This window comes from Mesoplodon densirostris, chromosome 8 (assembly GCF_025265405.1).
Source record: "Mesoplodon densirostris isolate mMesDen1 chromosome 8, mMesDen1 primary haplotype, whole genome shotgun sequence".
NCBI classification, from domain to species: Eukaryota; Metazoa; Chordata; class Mammalia; order Artiodactyla; family Ziphiidae; genus Mesoplodon; species Mesoplodon densirostris.
The window spans coordinates 8,698,424-8,713,727 of record NC_082668.1 but is presented as its reverse complement, the minus strand read 5'-3'; the positions used below and the strand labels follow the sequence as shown (position 1 = coordinate 8,713,727).

Sequence of the window (15,304 nt, the reverse complement as noted above, 5' to 3'; positions counted from 1 at the left end):
ATGGAACATTTCTCCTTTTGTGGTTGATGTTTCCTTGTGGTCAGATTCAGGCCAAGACATTGCGTTACAGGCCAAGACATTACGTAGGTGATGTGTCCTTCCTAGGAGAGCTCATCTGGAGGCATGTGGAGCTGAGTCACGTTCTTAACCAGGGGCACGAGTATAGCTGTGTCTCCGTGAACCCATGTCCCGGGAGCGCACACCAACCTGCCTCCTGGTCCGGAGGCTGTGTGTGTGGAGCCGGGCAATTAGGAAGGAAGCACCGGGTGATCCTGAGGCAACCCCGAGGGTCAGAGCCCCAGCTTTTAATTAAGTGTTTGCACATTAATACTAGAGTCTTCATAAACAAGGCCTTTTTCAGCATTAAAATAATCTACCTGATTCTCAAGTAGATTTGAAGCAGCTTATTATGAGAAAACACAAATATGAGAAATGAAAAAATAGAAAATAAAAATAAAGAAAGAAATTTTGGTTAGAATTCATAGAAACTGAAAGTAGATTGGTGGTCGCCAGGGAGTGGGGGAGACGAGGGGATGTTGGTCAAAGGGTACAGACATCTGGCTTTAAAATGAATAGGTCTGGGGATGTAATGTGCAGCCTGATGACTACAGTTAACAATACTGTATTGTGTACTTGAAGGTTTCTAAGAGAGTAGATCTTAAATGTTCTTACAACAGCAAAAGGTAATTACGTGAGGTGACAGCTGTGTTAACTGACCTTATTGTGGTAATCATTTCAAAATATATACATTTATTAGATTATCACACTGTATGCCTGAAACTCACACAGTGTTGTATGTCAGTTATATCTCAGTAATGCTGGGGGAAAAAAAGAAATTGTGCTTAAAGGAAAATGAGGGTAGGAAGAATAAAAGTAAGCCAGGGCTTAGGCTAGTATAAAAAAATGCATGTCCTAAGTTACTGTACCCCTGGGAGCGAGACCCAGATTTGGCTGTGGGCTTCCTAGTAACCTGTGCAAAAAACAGTTACATGACTTATTTCTTTTTTTTTTTTTTTTTTTTTTTTCTTTTTGCGGTATGCGGGCCTCTCACTGTTGTGGCCTCTTCCGTTGTGGAGCACAGGCTCCGGATGCGCAGGCCCAGCGGCCATGGCTCACGGGCCCAGCCGCTCCGCGGCACATGGGATCCTCCCAGACCGGGGCACGAACCCGCATCCCCTGCATCGGCAGGCGGACTCTCAACCACCGCGCCACCAGGGAGGCCCATACATGACTTATTTCTAAAGGAAGAGAGGGTGATATTCACTGCATCTAAAACGGCATTTGTGCTACACGTGTAGCCTGTGAAGCACAGCAGTAAAATGAACGCCTACGAGCCCATCACACATGCCCACAATAGACCATTTCAATGCCACCAACGTCCCCTATGTGCCCTTTAGACCGTGAACTTTTTCCAAGTAGGTATATTACTCTTACAATTTAAAAACAAGTCTAAGTACATTTTTTTTTTGAGGACTGGAAGGTCAAAAAACTGCTGCACAGGGTCTTTCTGGTGCTAAGACCTGAGGAGAGTTCCTCTCTTGCATCTTGGTAGAAAGGACACGGTAACGTGGTGAAGGGCCAGCGTCCTTGACTGTGTCCTCGGGGTGCACGTGGAAGTGCACCGCCAGGCTTTCGCTGTGTTGGCTGTGCCACACATGGACAGGAGCTGCGGAGTCCATGCTTTAGTATGTGGGTGCAGTGATGTCAGCATACAGGAATCTTAGCGAATCGACCATTTTTAAAATGTCAGTAAAGCACACGCAGACATCTGAGTTTCGAAAAAGTAACTCCCTCATGGGCCCTCTAGGATGAGGGGCTTCAAGCCACATCCTTGTGGCCTGGCTGAGTTGACCCTCTGTGTCCAGTGTATGGTTAGCTATAAGTCATCAACCTAAGGTAACATTAAGGATAGAGTGTGTTCACCAAAAATGATGGCTTTCTAGCAGTAATTAGCATAGCATGATCTGTGTCTAATAAGACCACTTCTTCCCCCCCCCTTCCATTTATGTATTAATTCAGTAAATACTTAGTGTTCTTCAGGTTTGTTTATAAAATCCCACCCTGTCTTGCATATACAAGAATCCTGTCTGTTGGCAGAGTGCTGCATCCAGCATATTTAAAACTGATGCTGGGACTTCCCTGGCAGTCCAGTGGTTAAGACTCCGCGCTTCCACTGCAGGGGGCACGGGTTCAGTCCCCGGTCAGGGAACTAAGATCCCACGGGCCACGTGAACAAAACTGATGTCATGTTTAAAAGGAGTGGTATAAAAGGGAATGGGGGAACAACGTATCTGATATTTCATCCCATTAGAAGTTACCTTCATTTGTCAAGAGACTGGTCCTACCATCCTTTCCTGTTATGGTGGCACTAAGGTACGGAGTGTAAGCCTCCGAAACCACGGGAGAGAGGGTGTGCTCTGTTTGCCTTATCTCGTAACCGTTTTTTTTTCCCCCACTTGAGTTATTGACTTAGTAACAGGCCATAAAAACTGCAAACAATTTTTTATCGTTCCTAATGTATTTTTCTTAGAATGTGATAAAAAGTGGGTGAGGGGTCATTATGGAAGTGTAAAAGAATATTGTAGTTGACTAGGCATGCCTAATGTCTATGTATGATATCAGATTTATAACGCATGAAGAGGAAATTAGGATACAATTTAGATCGGATGTCCGGTGACTGAGCCAATAGGATCTAGGATTTGGACGAAGATTGCTTTTTTATTCGTTTAAGGGAATATAGTCTACCCTAAGTCCAAACACGATGCCATCAATTTCAAGATAAATAGGTAGGCACAGACCAGCCTTCCTTCTAGCCTGGTCCTTGATCAGCTTCTCCCCGGGCTTGAGCATTTCAATTCACTGTACTTGACAAGAGCCTGGCGGAGGCCCATCAGAAAATGGCTGGTACTACAACGTTTAGTGCCTTTGCTACTGGTTTTTAAGTCTGGCTGTTAAGAGTCTGGCCGTCTGCAACCTCATTCACTGTTGAGAGTTCAGAAGGGCGCAGTAAATAAGACCCTTCTTCCCCCTGGGTTCCGAACCAGTCGAAAACTACAACAATAGCATGAAGGAAAAAGGAGCTGAAGATATTGCCACCGATTCTGACAAAGCTTATATTGGAGAATGTGGATTTTTTTTTTTTTTTTTGGTAGGCAGGTGGGTAAGCTACTTTTGAGCCCTGAAATTAAAGAACCATTCTCCCCCCGTCATGGACAGCTGTGGCCCAGCCCCTGCCCTCCTGTACCACTGGGGCTGTGCTCTCTGTGCACCCCCACTAGGGCGGTGCAAATCCAGTAAGTCACCCCCTCTGGGGGGTATGTGTGAAGACTGTGTATGTGTGGAGGCCGAGGACCCCACTGAGGAGATAAGAAGTGTGTTTCCACCCTACCTCCTTCCCGCCCAGGTAACTGTGCCCGGAAGTCTGATGCATTATCAGAGCTGGGCGTCAAATCCACGTGCTCCCGGGGTTGATAATGATGGGTTAAATCTTGAGAAGAGAGCTCTCCTGGATGGCCTCTTGCAGCTTGACTGCTTGTCACCACCCTAACCCCAGGTTTGTCGTGCCGTGGTCCTTATCAAATCAGGCTCCAAACCCTGGGGCCCATTATTTGCTGGGATTTGAGATGAATCTGATTTTATATTATCAGGAATCTAGTGATAAGTAGTAAAAGGGAAAACTTCTTCCTCAGAGCACAAGAGGGAGGTTTTTTTTGTGTTCTAAGGTTATACAAGGGATCCAAGAATATGTGTTAGCTGGAAAATACACAACAATTTAGCAGTAAATGGAGCAAAGCAGAAACCCCTCCCCTCCCTCACACTCACCCCATCCTGCCTTCCTCCACAGCTAAGTGTTGACTATGTTTCATATGCATCCTCTAGACCTTTAAAAATTGTATATAATTGAGATTTTATTACACATATCATTCTGAGGCTGTCTCCTTTCACTTAACTACATTTTTGAAAGTCTTTCATGTCCCTTTCGCATACTTGTATTTCCCTTATCTTTCAGAATTTTAATTTGAGAATATGGTACCATTTAACCATTCCTCTGGCAGACATTGTCGGGTTTTTGCTCTTTCTAATGATGCAGCGTCCATCTTTGTGTGCTGCAAATAGCATTTAAAAGTGCTTTGGCATGGCTTTCTCTTCTTAGCCCCCTGTTTGCAGTGGGCAAGCATGAATGCAGAGACACTCTCAAGGTGGAAATCTGAGCACAGCCCCCGGTTGGGTCCCAAGTCCCACCCTGTGACGCCTCTAGGTTTGTGATTCATCGGATGGGAAAGTTTCCATTTAAACCCATCCTTATTGGAAAAATGGCTCTTCGGGGAATTAACCCTCCCTTTCTTCCACGACTCCAGGTAGGCCGCACTGGAAATACAAGTTACAGTACTTCCTGGTGTGATAGCATTAAATATATTAAGGGTCCAGGACATGTGAATCTTAGGAGGCATCTACTTCCAAAATCAACCGTCTTTGTTAGCAGTGAAAACCTGCAGGGGTGGGTGGGGGGTGGCGGTGCTGGCGGTGACCCTTTTGGGAGGCGGCCTCGTGCAGTTGTTCAGAAGCCTTGCTGTGGCACTATTCTGCTAAGGAGGGTACTTCCCGAAGCTTCCCGCTGCGTGGACTGTGGCTCTGCAAATGAAGTCCAGCATCTTCAGCCTTGGCGTTCTCCCTTAGGTGGCTTGCTTAAGTCTTGGCAGGACGCCTGCCCTTTCCCCCTGTTGCCACTGCATTTCGAGGCAGCCTTTCTGGGCCCAGTGCTCTGTGTATCGAGGAGGAGGAGTTGCACACCTGGTTCCCCTCTCGCTACCACACCTCACACACCCGTGCCTGTCACGTACCTGAATGGACCCTGGTGATGTGAGGACTGAATACCTTTGGTCTCATCCGTCGGTAGGACCGTGATTGGCAGAGGGTAACTGTACCATTAGCTCAGACCTTTTCCCCGACCTCCAAACCCAGACTTACTGGCCTTCTCCCCGTGAATGTCTGACAGGCACGTCACACTTTCCGTGTCCCAACCCAGGCTCATCTTTTCCTCCACACAGGTGATTTCCCTCCTGTGTTTCTGTCTCAGCAAATGGCACTCCAGGGAACACCGGGAGTCACCCTTTCCTCTGCCCTGTGCTCAGGTGGCCGTGGGGATCTGGGCGGGCTTCCTCCCTCCTGCCCTACCTCTGTTGCTTTGTGTCCGTTCAGGCTCTCCCTCTTTCTGTCCTGGCTTAGAGCAACATTTCCTGCCTGGTCTCAGTCTCAAAACTCGTAGATTTCTGATGGCTCATTCACACGGGAGCTGGAGTGACCTTTCTGGTTGTGTCTTATTTATTTACTTATGCCCTCAGGCTTCAGGAAGGATTTAGGTACATAACAGAAATCCCATCTCGTTACTTCCGGTCCAACGTGCTCAGCATGGAGTCCCCAGCCCTCCACGATCTCATGCGCATCTGTCTCTCCCGGCCTGACTTGGGTCTCAGAAACCCCAAGAAGCCCCAGCCCCTGGCACCTCCCCAGGTGTGCGCGTTGCTGTGCACCTTGCCCGGCCCCAGGCTCTCAGACGCCTTCAGGCTGCGGGGTGGTGAGGCAAGGCCAAGGGCTCAGACACCGGGCACTCCCACACCGCACGCACGCACAAATAGCGCCGCTTCCAGATCGCATTTGCACAGGTTTCCATTCCAGTGCTCCCCTTCTGCGGTCACAAGCCTGCGCTTTCGAGTTGTGTCCGTACCCCTTCCTGTTACAGAGTTGGCCATAGCAGCCTCCCTCGTCCATGTGGCGCGGATGCCCCTCTGGGTCCCCGGCTCCTGTTGCCTCTCTGTCACGTGGCCAACACACATTTCCTCAGGTTTCCCTCGGTGGTGACTTAACCTCTCCTGGTGACCATTCCCCGTGAGGTCACCTGACAAGGGTCCTGCCTTTGTCCTGCACCGCACAGGCGGCACCTGGGTTCAGCGTTAGTCCCACGTGGGCGGGGCCAGGGAAGAAGGGCTGGCAGCGGACCGGGCTGGCAGCGGACCAGCCTGCCCCGCGGAGGTTTCTGGCTCCAGACGGGGCCTTCGTGTCGCCCTGGGGCTCGCAGCCGCTGCTGGTGTCGTCGAGGCTCCTTCTTTCTGACCCTCCCTAGGCTGCACACGCCCGCTGCCGTCCTGTGGAGCAGCAGTTCCCGAAGTGTGTGCCTCGAAGCCAGTCCCACGGGATGTCCCCGTCACCAAGCAAACTGTTGATGTCACAAGTTTGAGACACGCTGGGTACTGAGATTCACAACCGTCAGCCGTACACCAAACTCCCCGGAGAAGTCCCACAGTGACAGGGCCCCGCCAACCCAGTCCACCTCCAGTCGCTGGTGACCCAGGGACACTCTCGCCACGTCACACCTCCTCCCGGTTTCTCTAAGCACGCTTCCTGACGTCATGCGTCATTAGCAAAGCCCCTCATCCCGCTGTTGTCACCAAGAGTGGTCCCAGGCTCGTGTGGCCCCAGTAACGCCCTCGCCCACACCATGACCCCGAGGGCCGGGCTCCGCTTCCTTGCCTGCAGCTGGGAAGGGATGGGGCCGTAGTTCTGCGCGTTCACTCTCGGCTTAGGTAGCAGTTCAGTTCTCCCACGTCCAAGCGTTGCAGAGAGCCCTGCCTTGAGCCTGGCACGGCACAGGCGCTCAGCGACTAACTGACAGGTGCATATGTTCCTCGTTCCGCTGGCCTCTACCTGTGCCCGGAAAGGGCTGCCGCACGTTCACACTGTGCTTGCCCACTGGAAAGCGCCACCCATCTGTGCCCACATCCGCCGTGGCCGGGGCGCCGGCCTCCTCCTGGTGCCCCAGGCCTTGGGGGCCTTACTCTGAGTGCCCAGCATAGAATCCCGGAGCTCACACAGCACCCACTGGGGCTGCGGTCAGGGCCTCCTTAGCGAGGGGATGCTCCCTGGGCTTGTGGCCCATACGCAAAATCCAGAGTTACCTTGAGAGGGAAATTATTCCAACTGATGATGATTCTGGGGCCTCTCCCAGCTTTCTCTTCCTGGGGCTTTTCTTCCTTAGCCAGACTGTCGTAGCTGTGTCCACCCCGCCTACACGCAGAGCAGCGCCCGCAGCTGGTGGCAGTGACCTTTAGAAATCCAATCCAAAGTAAAGGTTAGTCAACAGATCAGAGCAGCCCCCTCAGTGTTCGAGTATTCTTATTAATGCCTCCACCTTAGAAGGAAGTGGTAGCCGTCGCCCGCTGTGAGTTCTCCATTCCGTGGGCAAGTTTATACTTGGGTGTCAATGTTAAGGTCAACTTCTACTTCATAACTTACGCCCAGTACCTCTCAGCTCTAGCATCCCCGTCAGCACTGGGAGCTCAGCGTGGACAGGCAGAAAAGAGGGGAAGCCATGCTGACTTCCATGCGCTCTTGTTGGCATCTGCACCCACTGGTATAGCACTGCCACCATCTTGCAGGTGAGGCACGGAGAGTTATTTGATCATTGATTCTGCCCATTGGATTGCAAGCTCTTTGAGAAGAGGGCTTTTGCCTTGCTCACCGATATCAGCGGTGCCTAGCAGAGGCCTGTTAGATGGTGGGCAGTCAGCACTTACTGAATGAAATACCACAACTTCCTCCCTTGTTAGGAGCAGGCTGGGCCATTCTCCCCTCGGCTCACTGCCAGCTTTAAAAGAAAAAATTTTTTTACTTGATTGAATAGTAAAGTCTCAATACTGTTTAACATACTGGCTCTTCTCATGAAAGGGTCAGTTATTACTGCTTTTCAATTAATTTCTTCACAGGGCAAATAGAATGATACAGAATTTAGAAAAAGAAAAAAATCAGTGTTTTAAAAGATAGAGAACATTTTCTTAATTATGGAAAATGGGGGGGCTTCCCTGGTGGCGCAGTGGTTGAGAGTCCACCTGCCGATGCAGGGGACACGGGTTCGTGCCCCGGTCCGGGAAGATCCCACATGCCGCGGAGTGGCTGGGCCCGTGAGCCATGGCCGCTGAGCCTGCGTGTCCAGAGCCTGTGCTCCGCAACGGGAGAGGCCACAACAGTGAGAGGCCTGCGTACCGGAAAAAAAAAAAAGAAAGAAAAATGAAAAAAGGGGGGGTGTATGTAAATGAATTTTATTCGTGGAAATATGAAGTAGCCAATATCACTAATTTTAAAATATTTTTCTCTGGTGTATATATTATGCTAGTGTTTTACTATGGCTGTGTCCTTCGTTGACCACATTACTGGCTCCTTGATCCCCTTAGTGTGTTAGACAAGTCACGTAGATGACATTTCAAACAATGTTCTGAGTTCCTTGCTGTTTAAGCCAATAACAGGAATAACAGGTAATTAATTTTTAAAAAGTCAAGGATTTAAAAAAAAAAAGAAAGAAAAGGGAATTCCCTGGCAGTCCAGTGGTTAGGACGCCGAGCTCTGACTGCCGAGGGCCTGGGTTCAGTCCCTCGTCGGGGAACTCAGATCCCACAAGCTGCACGGTGTGGCCAAAAAAGAAAAGGAAAAGTCAAAGGTTAAAAGTTACAAGAACATTGCAGGATACAAAATTAATGCACAGAAATCTCTGGCATTCCTGTACACTAATGATGAAAAATCTGAAAATGAAATCAAGAAAACACTCCCATTTACCATTGCAACAAAAAGAATAAAATATCTAGGAATAAACCTACCTAAGGAGACAAAAGACCTGTATGCAGAAAATTATAAGACACTGATGAAAGAAATTAAAGATGATACAAATAGATGGAGAGATGTACCATGTTCTTGGATTGGAAGAATCAACATTGTGAAAATGACTCTACTACCCAAAGCAATCTACAGATTCAATGCAATCCCTATCAAACTACCACTGGCATTTTTCACAGAACTAGAACAAAAAATTTCACAATTTGTATGGAAACACAAAAGACCCCGAATAGCCAAAGCAATCTTGAGAACGAAAAACGGAGCTGGAGGAATCAGGCTCCCTGACTTCAGACTATACTACAAAGCTACAGTAATCAAGACAGTATGGTACTGGCACAAAAACAGAAAGATAGATCAATGGAACAGGATAGAAAGCCCAGAGATAAACCCACGGACATATGGTCACCTTATCTTTGATAAAGGCGGCAGGAATGTACAGTGGAGAAAGGACAGTCTCTTCAATAAGTGGTGCTGGGAAAACTGGATAGGGACATGTAAAAGTATGAGATTAGATCACTCCCTAACACCATACACAAAAATAAGCTCAAAATGGATTAAAGACCTAAATGTAAGGCCAGACACTATCAAACTCTTAGAGGAAAACATAGGCAGAACACTCTATGACATAAATCACAGCAAGATCCTTTTTGACCCACCTCCTAGAGAAATGGAAATAAAGACAAAAATAAACACATGGGACCTAATGAAACTTCAAAGCTTTTGCACAGCAAAGGAAACCATAAACAAGACCAAAAGACAACCCTCAGAATGGGAGAAAATATTTGCAAATGAAGCAACTGACAAAGGATTAATCTCCAAAATTTATAAGCAGCTCATGCAGCTCAATAACAAAAAAACAAACAACCCAATCCAAAAACGGGCAGAAGACCTAAATAGACATTTCTCCACAGAAGATATACAGACTGCCAACAAACACATGAAAGGATGCTCAACATGTTTGCTCATTAGAGAAATGCAAATCAAAACTACAATGAGATATCATCTCACACCAGTCAGAATGGCCATCATCAAAAAATCTAGAAACAATAAATGCTGGAGAGGGTGTGGAAAAAAAGGTACACTCTTGCACTGCTGGTGGGAATGTGAATTGGTACAGCCACTATGGAGAACGGTATGGAGGTTCCTTAAAAAGCTACAAATAGAACTACCATATGACCCAGCAATCCCACTACTGGGCATATACCCTGAGAAAACCATAATTCAAAAAGAGACATGTACCAAAATGTTCATAGCAGCCCTATTTACAATAGCCCGGAGATGGAAACAACCTAAGTGTCCATCATCAGATGAATGGGTAAAGAAGATGTGGCACATATATACAATGGAATATTACTCAGCCATAAAAAGAAACGAAATTGAGCTATTTGTAATGAGGTGGATGGACCTAGAGTCTGTCATACAGAGTGAAGTAAGTCAGAAAGAGAAAGACAAATACTGTATGCTGACACATATATATGGAATTTAAGGGGAAAAAATGTCATGAACATAGGGGTAAGACAGGAATAAAGACACAGACCTACTAGAGAATGGACTTGAGGATATGGGGAGGGGGAAGGGTAAGCTGTGACAAAGTGAAAGAGCGGCACGGACATATATACACTACCAAACGTAAGGTAGATAGCTAGTGGGAAGCAGCCGCATAGCACAGGGAGATCAGCTTGGTGCTGTGTGATCGCCTGGAGGGGTGGGATAGGGAGGGTGGGAGGGAGACGCAAAAGGGAGGGGATATGGGAACATATGTATATGTATAACTGATTAAATTTGTTATAAAGCAAAAATTTAAAAAAATAAAAATTAAAAATTAAAAAAAAAAAGACAAAAAAAAAGTTACAAGAACATACATGGGTTTAAAAGCAGGGTTTTCGGTCTTAAAGGTGAGAATATGGGGATCTGTAAATACCGCAAAGGGAAGCAGTCGAGAACGGGGCCGATTTATTACATTTAGTTATTAAATCAGTCAAGGATTCCGGAGTGCCCACGTTTGGAAGTCAGTCTTCATTCATGCATTCAACAAATAAATGTTGATTGAGTGCCTCTGTGGTCCAGGTGCTGGGGACATGCAGGTGCTATATCTGCAGCCCTTGTGAAACTCCGTGTCTGCTAAAGGAGAAAGGCACAGAAATGGCTGCAGAATGATCACAGTTCCATATGATCAGCGTGGATAATGTTCCGTTCGACGGTTGTGGTGACATAGAGGGAACGGAGTACTACTGCCTGCCCCTTCGGGAAGGGCTCCACAGACGGCTGAGACTTCCTCTCTTCGCCTCTACTTACTTTTTTCCCCTAGAGTTCTTTTAGACAAATTCCAAACATTCCATCATTTTACCTATAAATAATTCAATATACATCTCTAACAGATAAGGGCTTCAAAAAATGAAAAACGTAACCACAGCGCCATATATAATTAATACTAATTCCTTAGTATCATGTAATACCAGTGCAGTCCATTTTCACATTTCCTGTGTTTTCTCAAAATGTCTTTTACAGTTGGTTTGAGTCCATCCAAACAAGTGCCATTCACAGCATTTGGTGGTTTCTCTATTTTAGTACATGCTTAATACCACATTGCTGTAGTAGCAAAAGCAAAACAAAAAAACAATAAATGGGACGTGCCCATAAAGTAGGCAATGATTTGGCCTATAGGCAGGATTAAAAGGGGGTAGGGTGGGAGGGGAATTGTGAATTTTTTCCATAAACACCTCTAGAGCGACTTGTTGCCAAGTGCATGTTATTTTTATACTCAAAGGTAAAATCTTAATAAAGAAGAAAACCAGGATAATAAACTGATTTTCATTGCTTTTGTTCTTTATGATGTCTTTGACTAGGCAGCTTTAAGTTCCTGTGGGAGCTTGGTCAGGGCGAACCCACCCGTTTTCTTATAGACTGCTGCTTGGAGTGGAGTAGCAACAAGCCAAAGGGGGGTGGCTTGGGAAATACGTCAGTAGGGTGTTACTAAACTTGGACTTGGGCTAATTTTTAAATCACATACGATTATGGTTGGAGAATCCTGGTGGATGAAAAACTGTGCAAATCTGTTGGTTCTGTGCCGTTACAGTGATTTGGGATTAATGCATTGCTGTCAATGTTTAACACGATCTATTTCCTTCTCTCCCCTTCCCCCTCAGGCTTCAACCATGTTAAGAGCCTCCTTGGCACCCGTGTAAGTAATTGCTCTTAGGAATTGTTATTAAGGAGAATAGCTATGGGTAAAACTGAAATTCAAAACAGTTGTAATAAATGCTCTTAACCACCTAGCTGAGACGAATTCCTTTGATTAAGCTGGAGCTACATGTGGGTGTTAAAGGAAATACCAGTAATCATAAGTAATACTTATAAAATACTTATAAAAGTATCTTTTAAAGTCAATTCTATTTACGTTGGCGAGGTAGTATCCAATGGAAAAAACTGTTGAATTGTTCCTATAATATTCTATAGAAATCAGTTTAATCTACTGTCATAGGGCAGTCAACAGAACGTTGCAGTGTCTAAATTTTATGTTCTCTCCTGAGTCACATTGTGACCAGGGCCACAGGATAGCTCTGTGTGTGCTGGAGCATTCCTATCCAAGTCAGTTAGGCTGTCCCCCATGGGGGTATCTGATGCACGGGGGCTTCACCAGGCATGTGTGTTGCACTAGCAGGGAAGTTGAGAACCTTTGGCATGGACACGAGGACTAGGGTGGGTTCTGGTGACCCTCTGAGCCAGCCTTGGGTGGTGGTGGGGATTGGAGGGGTGGGTGCTATGACATTACCAAGACACCTGCGGTCGATACAACATTCCTCCTTCCCTCGGTCCTGCCCGAGTCTGACATTAACCCTGCACTCTGTTCACTTCAGATGGTGGCTGTAGAATGCAGACTGCCAGGGTTAAAACCCCCCTCTGCCACCGGCTCTGTGACCTTGGACCACTTTTATAATCTGTCTGTACCTCAGTTTCCTCATGGACTGTGGGAGAGTGGCTGGACCACAGAAATGGGGGATAGCTGAGCAACTTAGTAATATTGCCATTATTGGCAAGTAAATATGGCCCAAATATATATGACCGTTTTTCCTCCTTTGAGTAGAAGTTCCCCAGCTATAGAACATTATCAAACTTGGCTTTACAAATGGAACTTTTTTTGTCTAGAAAAAGAGCCTGTTTGCATTTTAAATTAAAACTTTTTTTCATTTTGAAATAATTTCAGAGTTGCAAAAATAGAACAAAGAATTCCCATATACCCTTCACCCAGATGCCCCAGTGTTAATATTTTACACAAGCCCAGTGCAGTTATCAAAATCAGAAAATTAATGCTCAAAAAGTACTGTCCTCTAGTCTGAAGGGCTTATTCATATTTTATCAGTTGTTCCATTATGTCCTTTCTCTGGTCTGAGGTTCAATCTAGGATCGCACGTTAGTCTTGTCATGTCTTAGTTTCCTTTAATTTGAAATCATTCTTCAGTCTTTGTCTTTCGAGGCCTTGACACTTTTGAAGAATACTGACCAGTTATTTATAAATGGAATTTTTTAAAGTATTTGTATTAATTTTTAAACTCACAATAGTATCTGCCTCTGGAAAAAAATCAAAATAATCAATGTGCCATGTACGGAGGTTTACCATTTGCTATATATTTTTTTTAATCTTTTTTTTTTTTTTTTTTTTTTTTTTTGCCGTACGCAGGCCTCTCACCGTTGTGGCCTCTCCCGTTGCGGAGCACAGGCTCCGGATGCGCAGGCTCAGCGGTCATGGCTCACGGGCCCAGCCGCTCCACGGCATGTGGGATCCTCCCGGACCGGGGCACAAACCCGTGTCCCCTGCATCAGCAGGCGGACTCTCAACCACTGCGCCACCAGGGAAGCCCCATTTGCTATATTAAATAGAAGACGCTGACGCTCCTCCCCAGGAGTGTTAACTGAGACACCATTCGCTGCCCTCTTTTCTGGTTTTTTTCTTCCAGGCCCTATAAGAGGATCTCATTTTTTCTTTTAAAAACTAACCTTAAGGGAATACCCTGGTGGTCCAGTGGTTAGGACTGCGCGCTTTCACTGCTGAGGGCACGGGTTCGATCCATGGTCTTGGGGAACTAAGATCCTGCAAGCTGCGTGGCGTGGCCAAAAAAAAAAAAAAAAAAAAAAACTAGCATGTAATTTTTTCCTATAATGTAAGTAATACATGCTCATTATAGAAAATGTGAGTCTATAGAAACATGAAGAAGAAAATTTAAAGAACCCCAAATCCTACCTCCCAGAGGTATTAGCTCAGTTTTTACTCCACCCTTAAAAACAAATGAAACCCTACAGCTTTAGTCTTTTCACTCAATTCTTCATGAATTCTCATTTAATATTAATAGTCTCTGCACAGTATTAGAAGAATCATATTTTGTTTTGTTCTTAGTTTTTTTATTTTGAAATAATTATAGATTCATAGGAAGCTGAGTCCCTCAGTGTCTCAGATAAGGTGGTGACATCTTATCTGACTGTAGTACAACAGCAAAACGAGGAAATTAACATGGAGACAGTGCAGACCTCACTCAGTTTTCAATTTTTCTGTACACTCCAATCTTCTTCTATTCAACAAAACAAAATGTGAAGATACTTGTTTTAGTGACAAGGCATCTGAGGTGGTCCCTTTTGTTTCTGGCCAGCCAGATGCAGGTGTTGGGTCATCTGCACCGTGTAGATCTCTGAACAGCGATCTCTCTTAGTTGAAACCTGCCTTCGCCTGAAGTCTGACTCGGAGTCCTCTTGAGGAGGGTTTGCAAATTGCCCTACTTACCACCTGCCTCACTGGCACGTCCCCACTGCCGCTTCCTGGCCACACCTTCCTACCTCCTGGAGGGTCAGCTGTGCACCTCCTCTTCACAGTTGTTTTCTGACCCCTGTTCTGTCCTTCACTTCCCCCCAAGCCAGTCCCTCAGGCTTGAGAGGGACAGTGGCTTCAGGTTTTTAGGAAGGACCCTAGGGGCCTGCTGAAACTAATAGGCTTTGGACTTGGCTCAGGATTCTAAATAGAACTCAGGATTCTATGATGCCTCCAAGATGATTTCATCCCCATGGTGTGGAGCCCTGGGCTATTGTGAATATGATGGTTTCTAATCCCATTAGGCAGAGACTCCTTGTTTTAGGAAAAGTGTTATATAGACCCCAGTACATGCAACAGAAGAGACGGAGCTGAGCCCGTTGAAGCTGGGGTGGGGGCCCTGGAATCCAGCCCTCTTGGTGGAGGCCTAGAGTTAACGCCAGGAGCACAGAGAGCAAGTGGGCCACTGCCCATACAGTGTGTCAGAGCAGCTCTAGATGAGACTGTCATGATACTCAGGAGGTGTAATGAACATGCCCTTTTGCACTGTTCTTTCTCTTTGAACTTGTGTTGCTGAGTAGGAAATTGAAGGATGTCCCATTACTGCCCTCCTTGGATTATGAGAAACTGAAGAAGGATTTGATTTTGGGGAGTGACCGCTTGAAAGCCTTCTTGTTGCAGGCTCTGCGCTGGGTAAGTACCTTTTCCTTGAAGTTAAAATAAAAAGGGGCTTCCCTGGTGGCGCAGTGGTTGAGAGTCCGCCTGCTGATGCAGGGGACACGGGTTCGTGCCCCGGTCCGGGAAGATCCCGCATGCCGCAGAGCGGCTGGGCCCGTGAGCCATGGC

General features: G+C 46.4%; 1 protein-coding gene across 1 annotated transcript in view; it reads left to right on the top strand.

Annotated features, from left to right (window-relative positions):
- ARMC9 (armadillo repeat containing 9) overlaps positions 1-15,304 on the top strand; it is a 142,113-nt gene that overhangs the window by 33,979 nt on the left and 92,830 nt on the right. Inside the window, 2 exon segments of the mRNA XM_060106995.1 lie at positions 11,808-11,842; positions 15,040-15,151. Of these exon segments, the coding sequence (XP_059962978.1) occupies positions 11,808-11,842; positions 15,040-15,151 (147 nt within the window).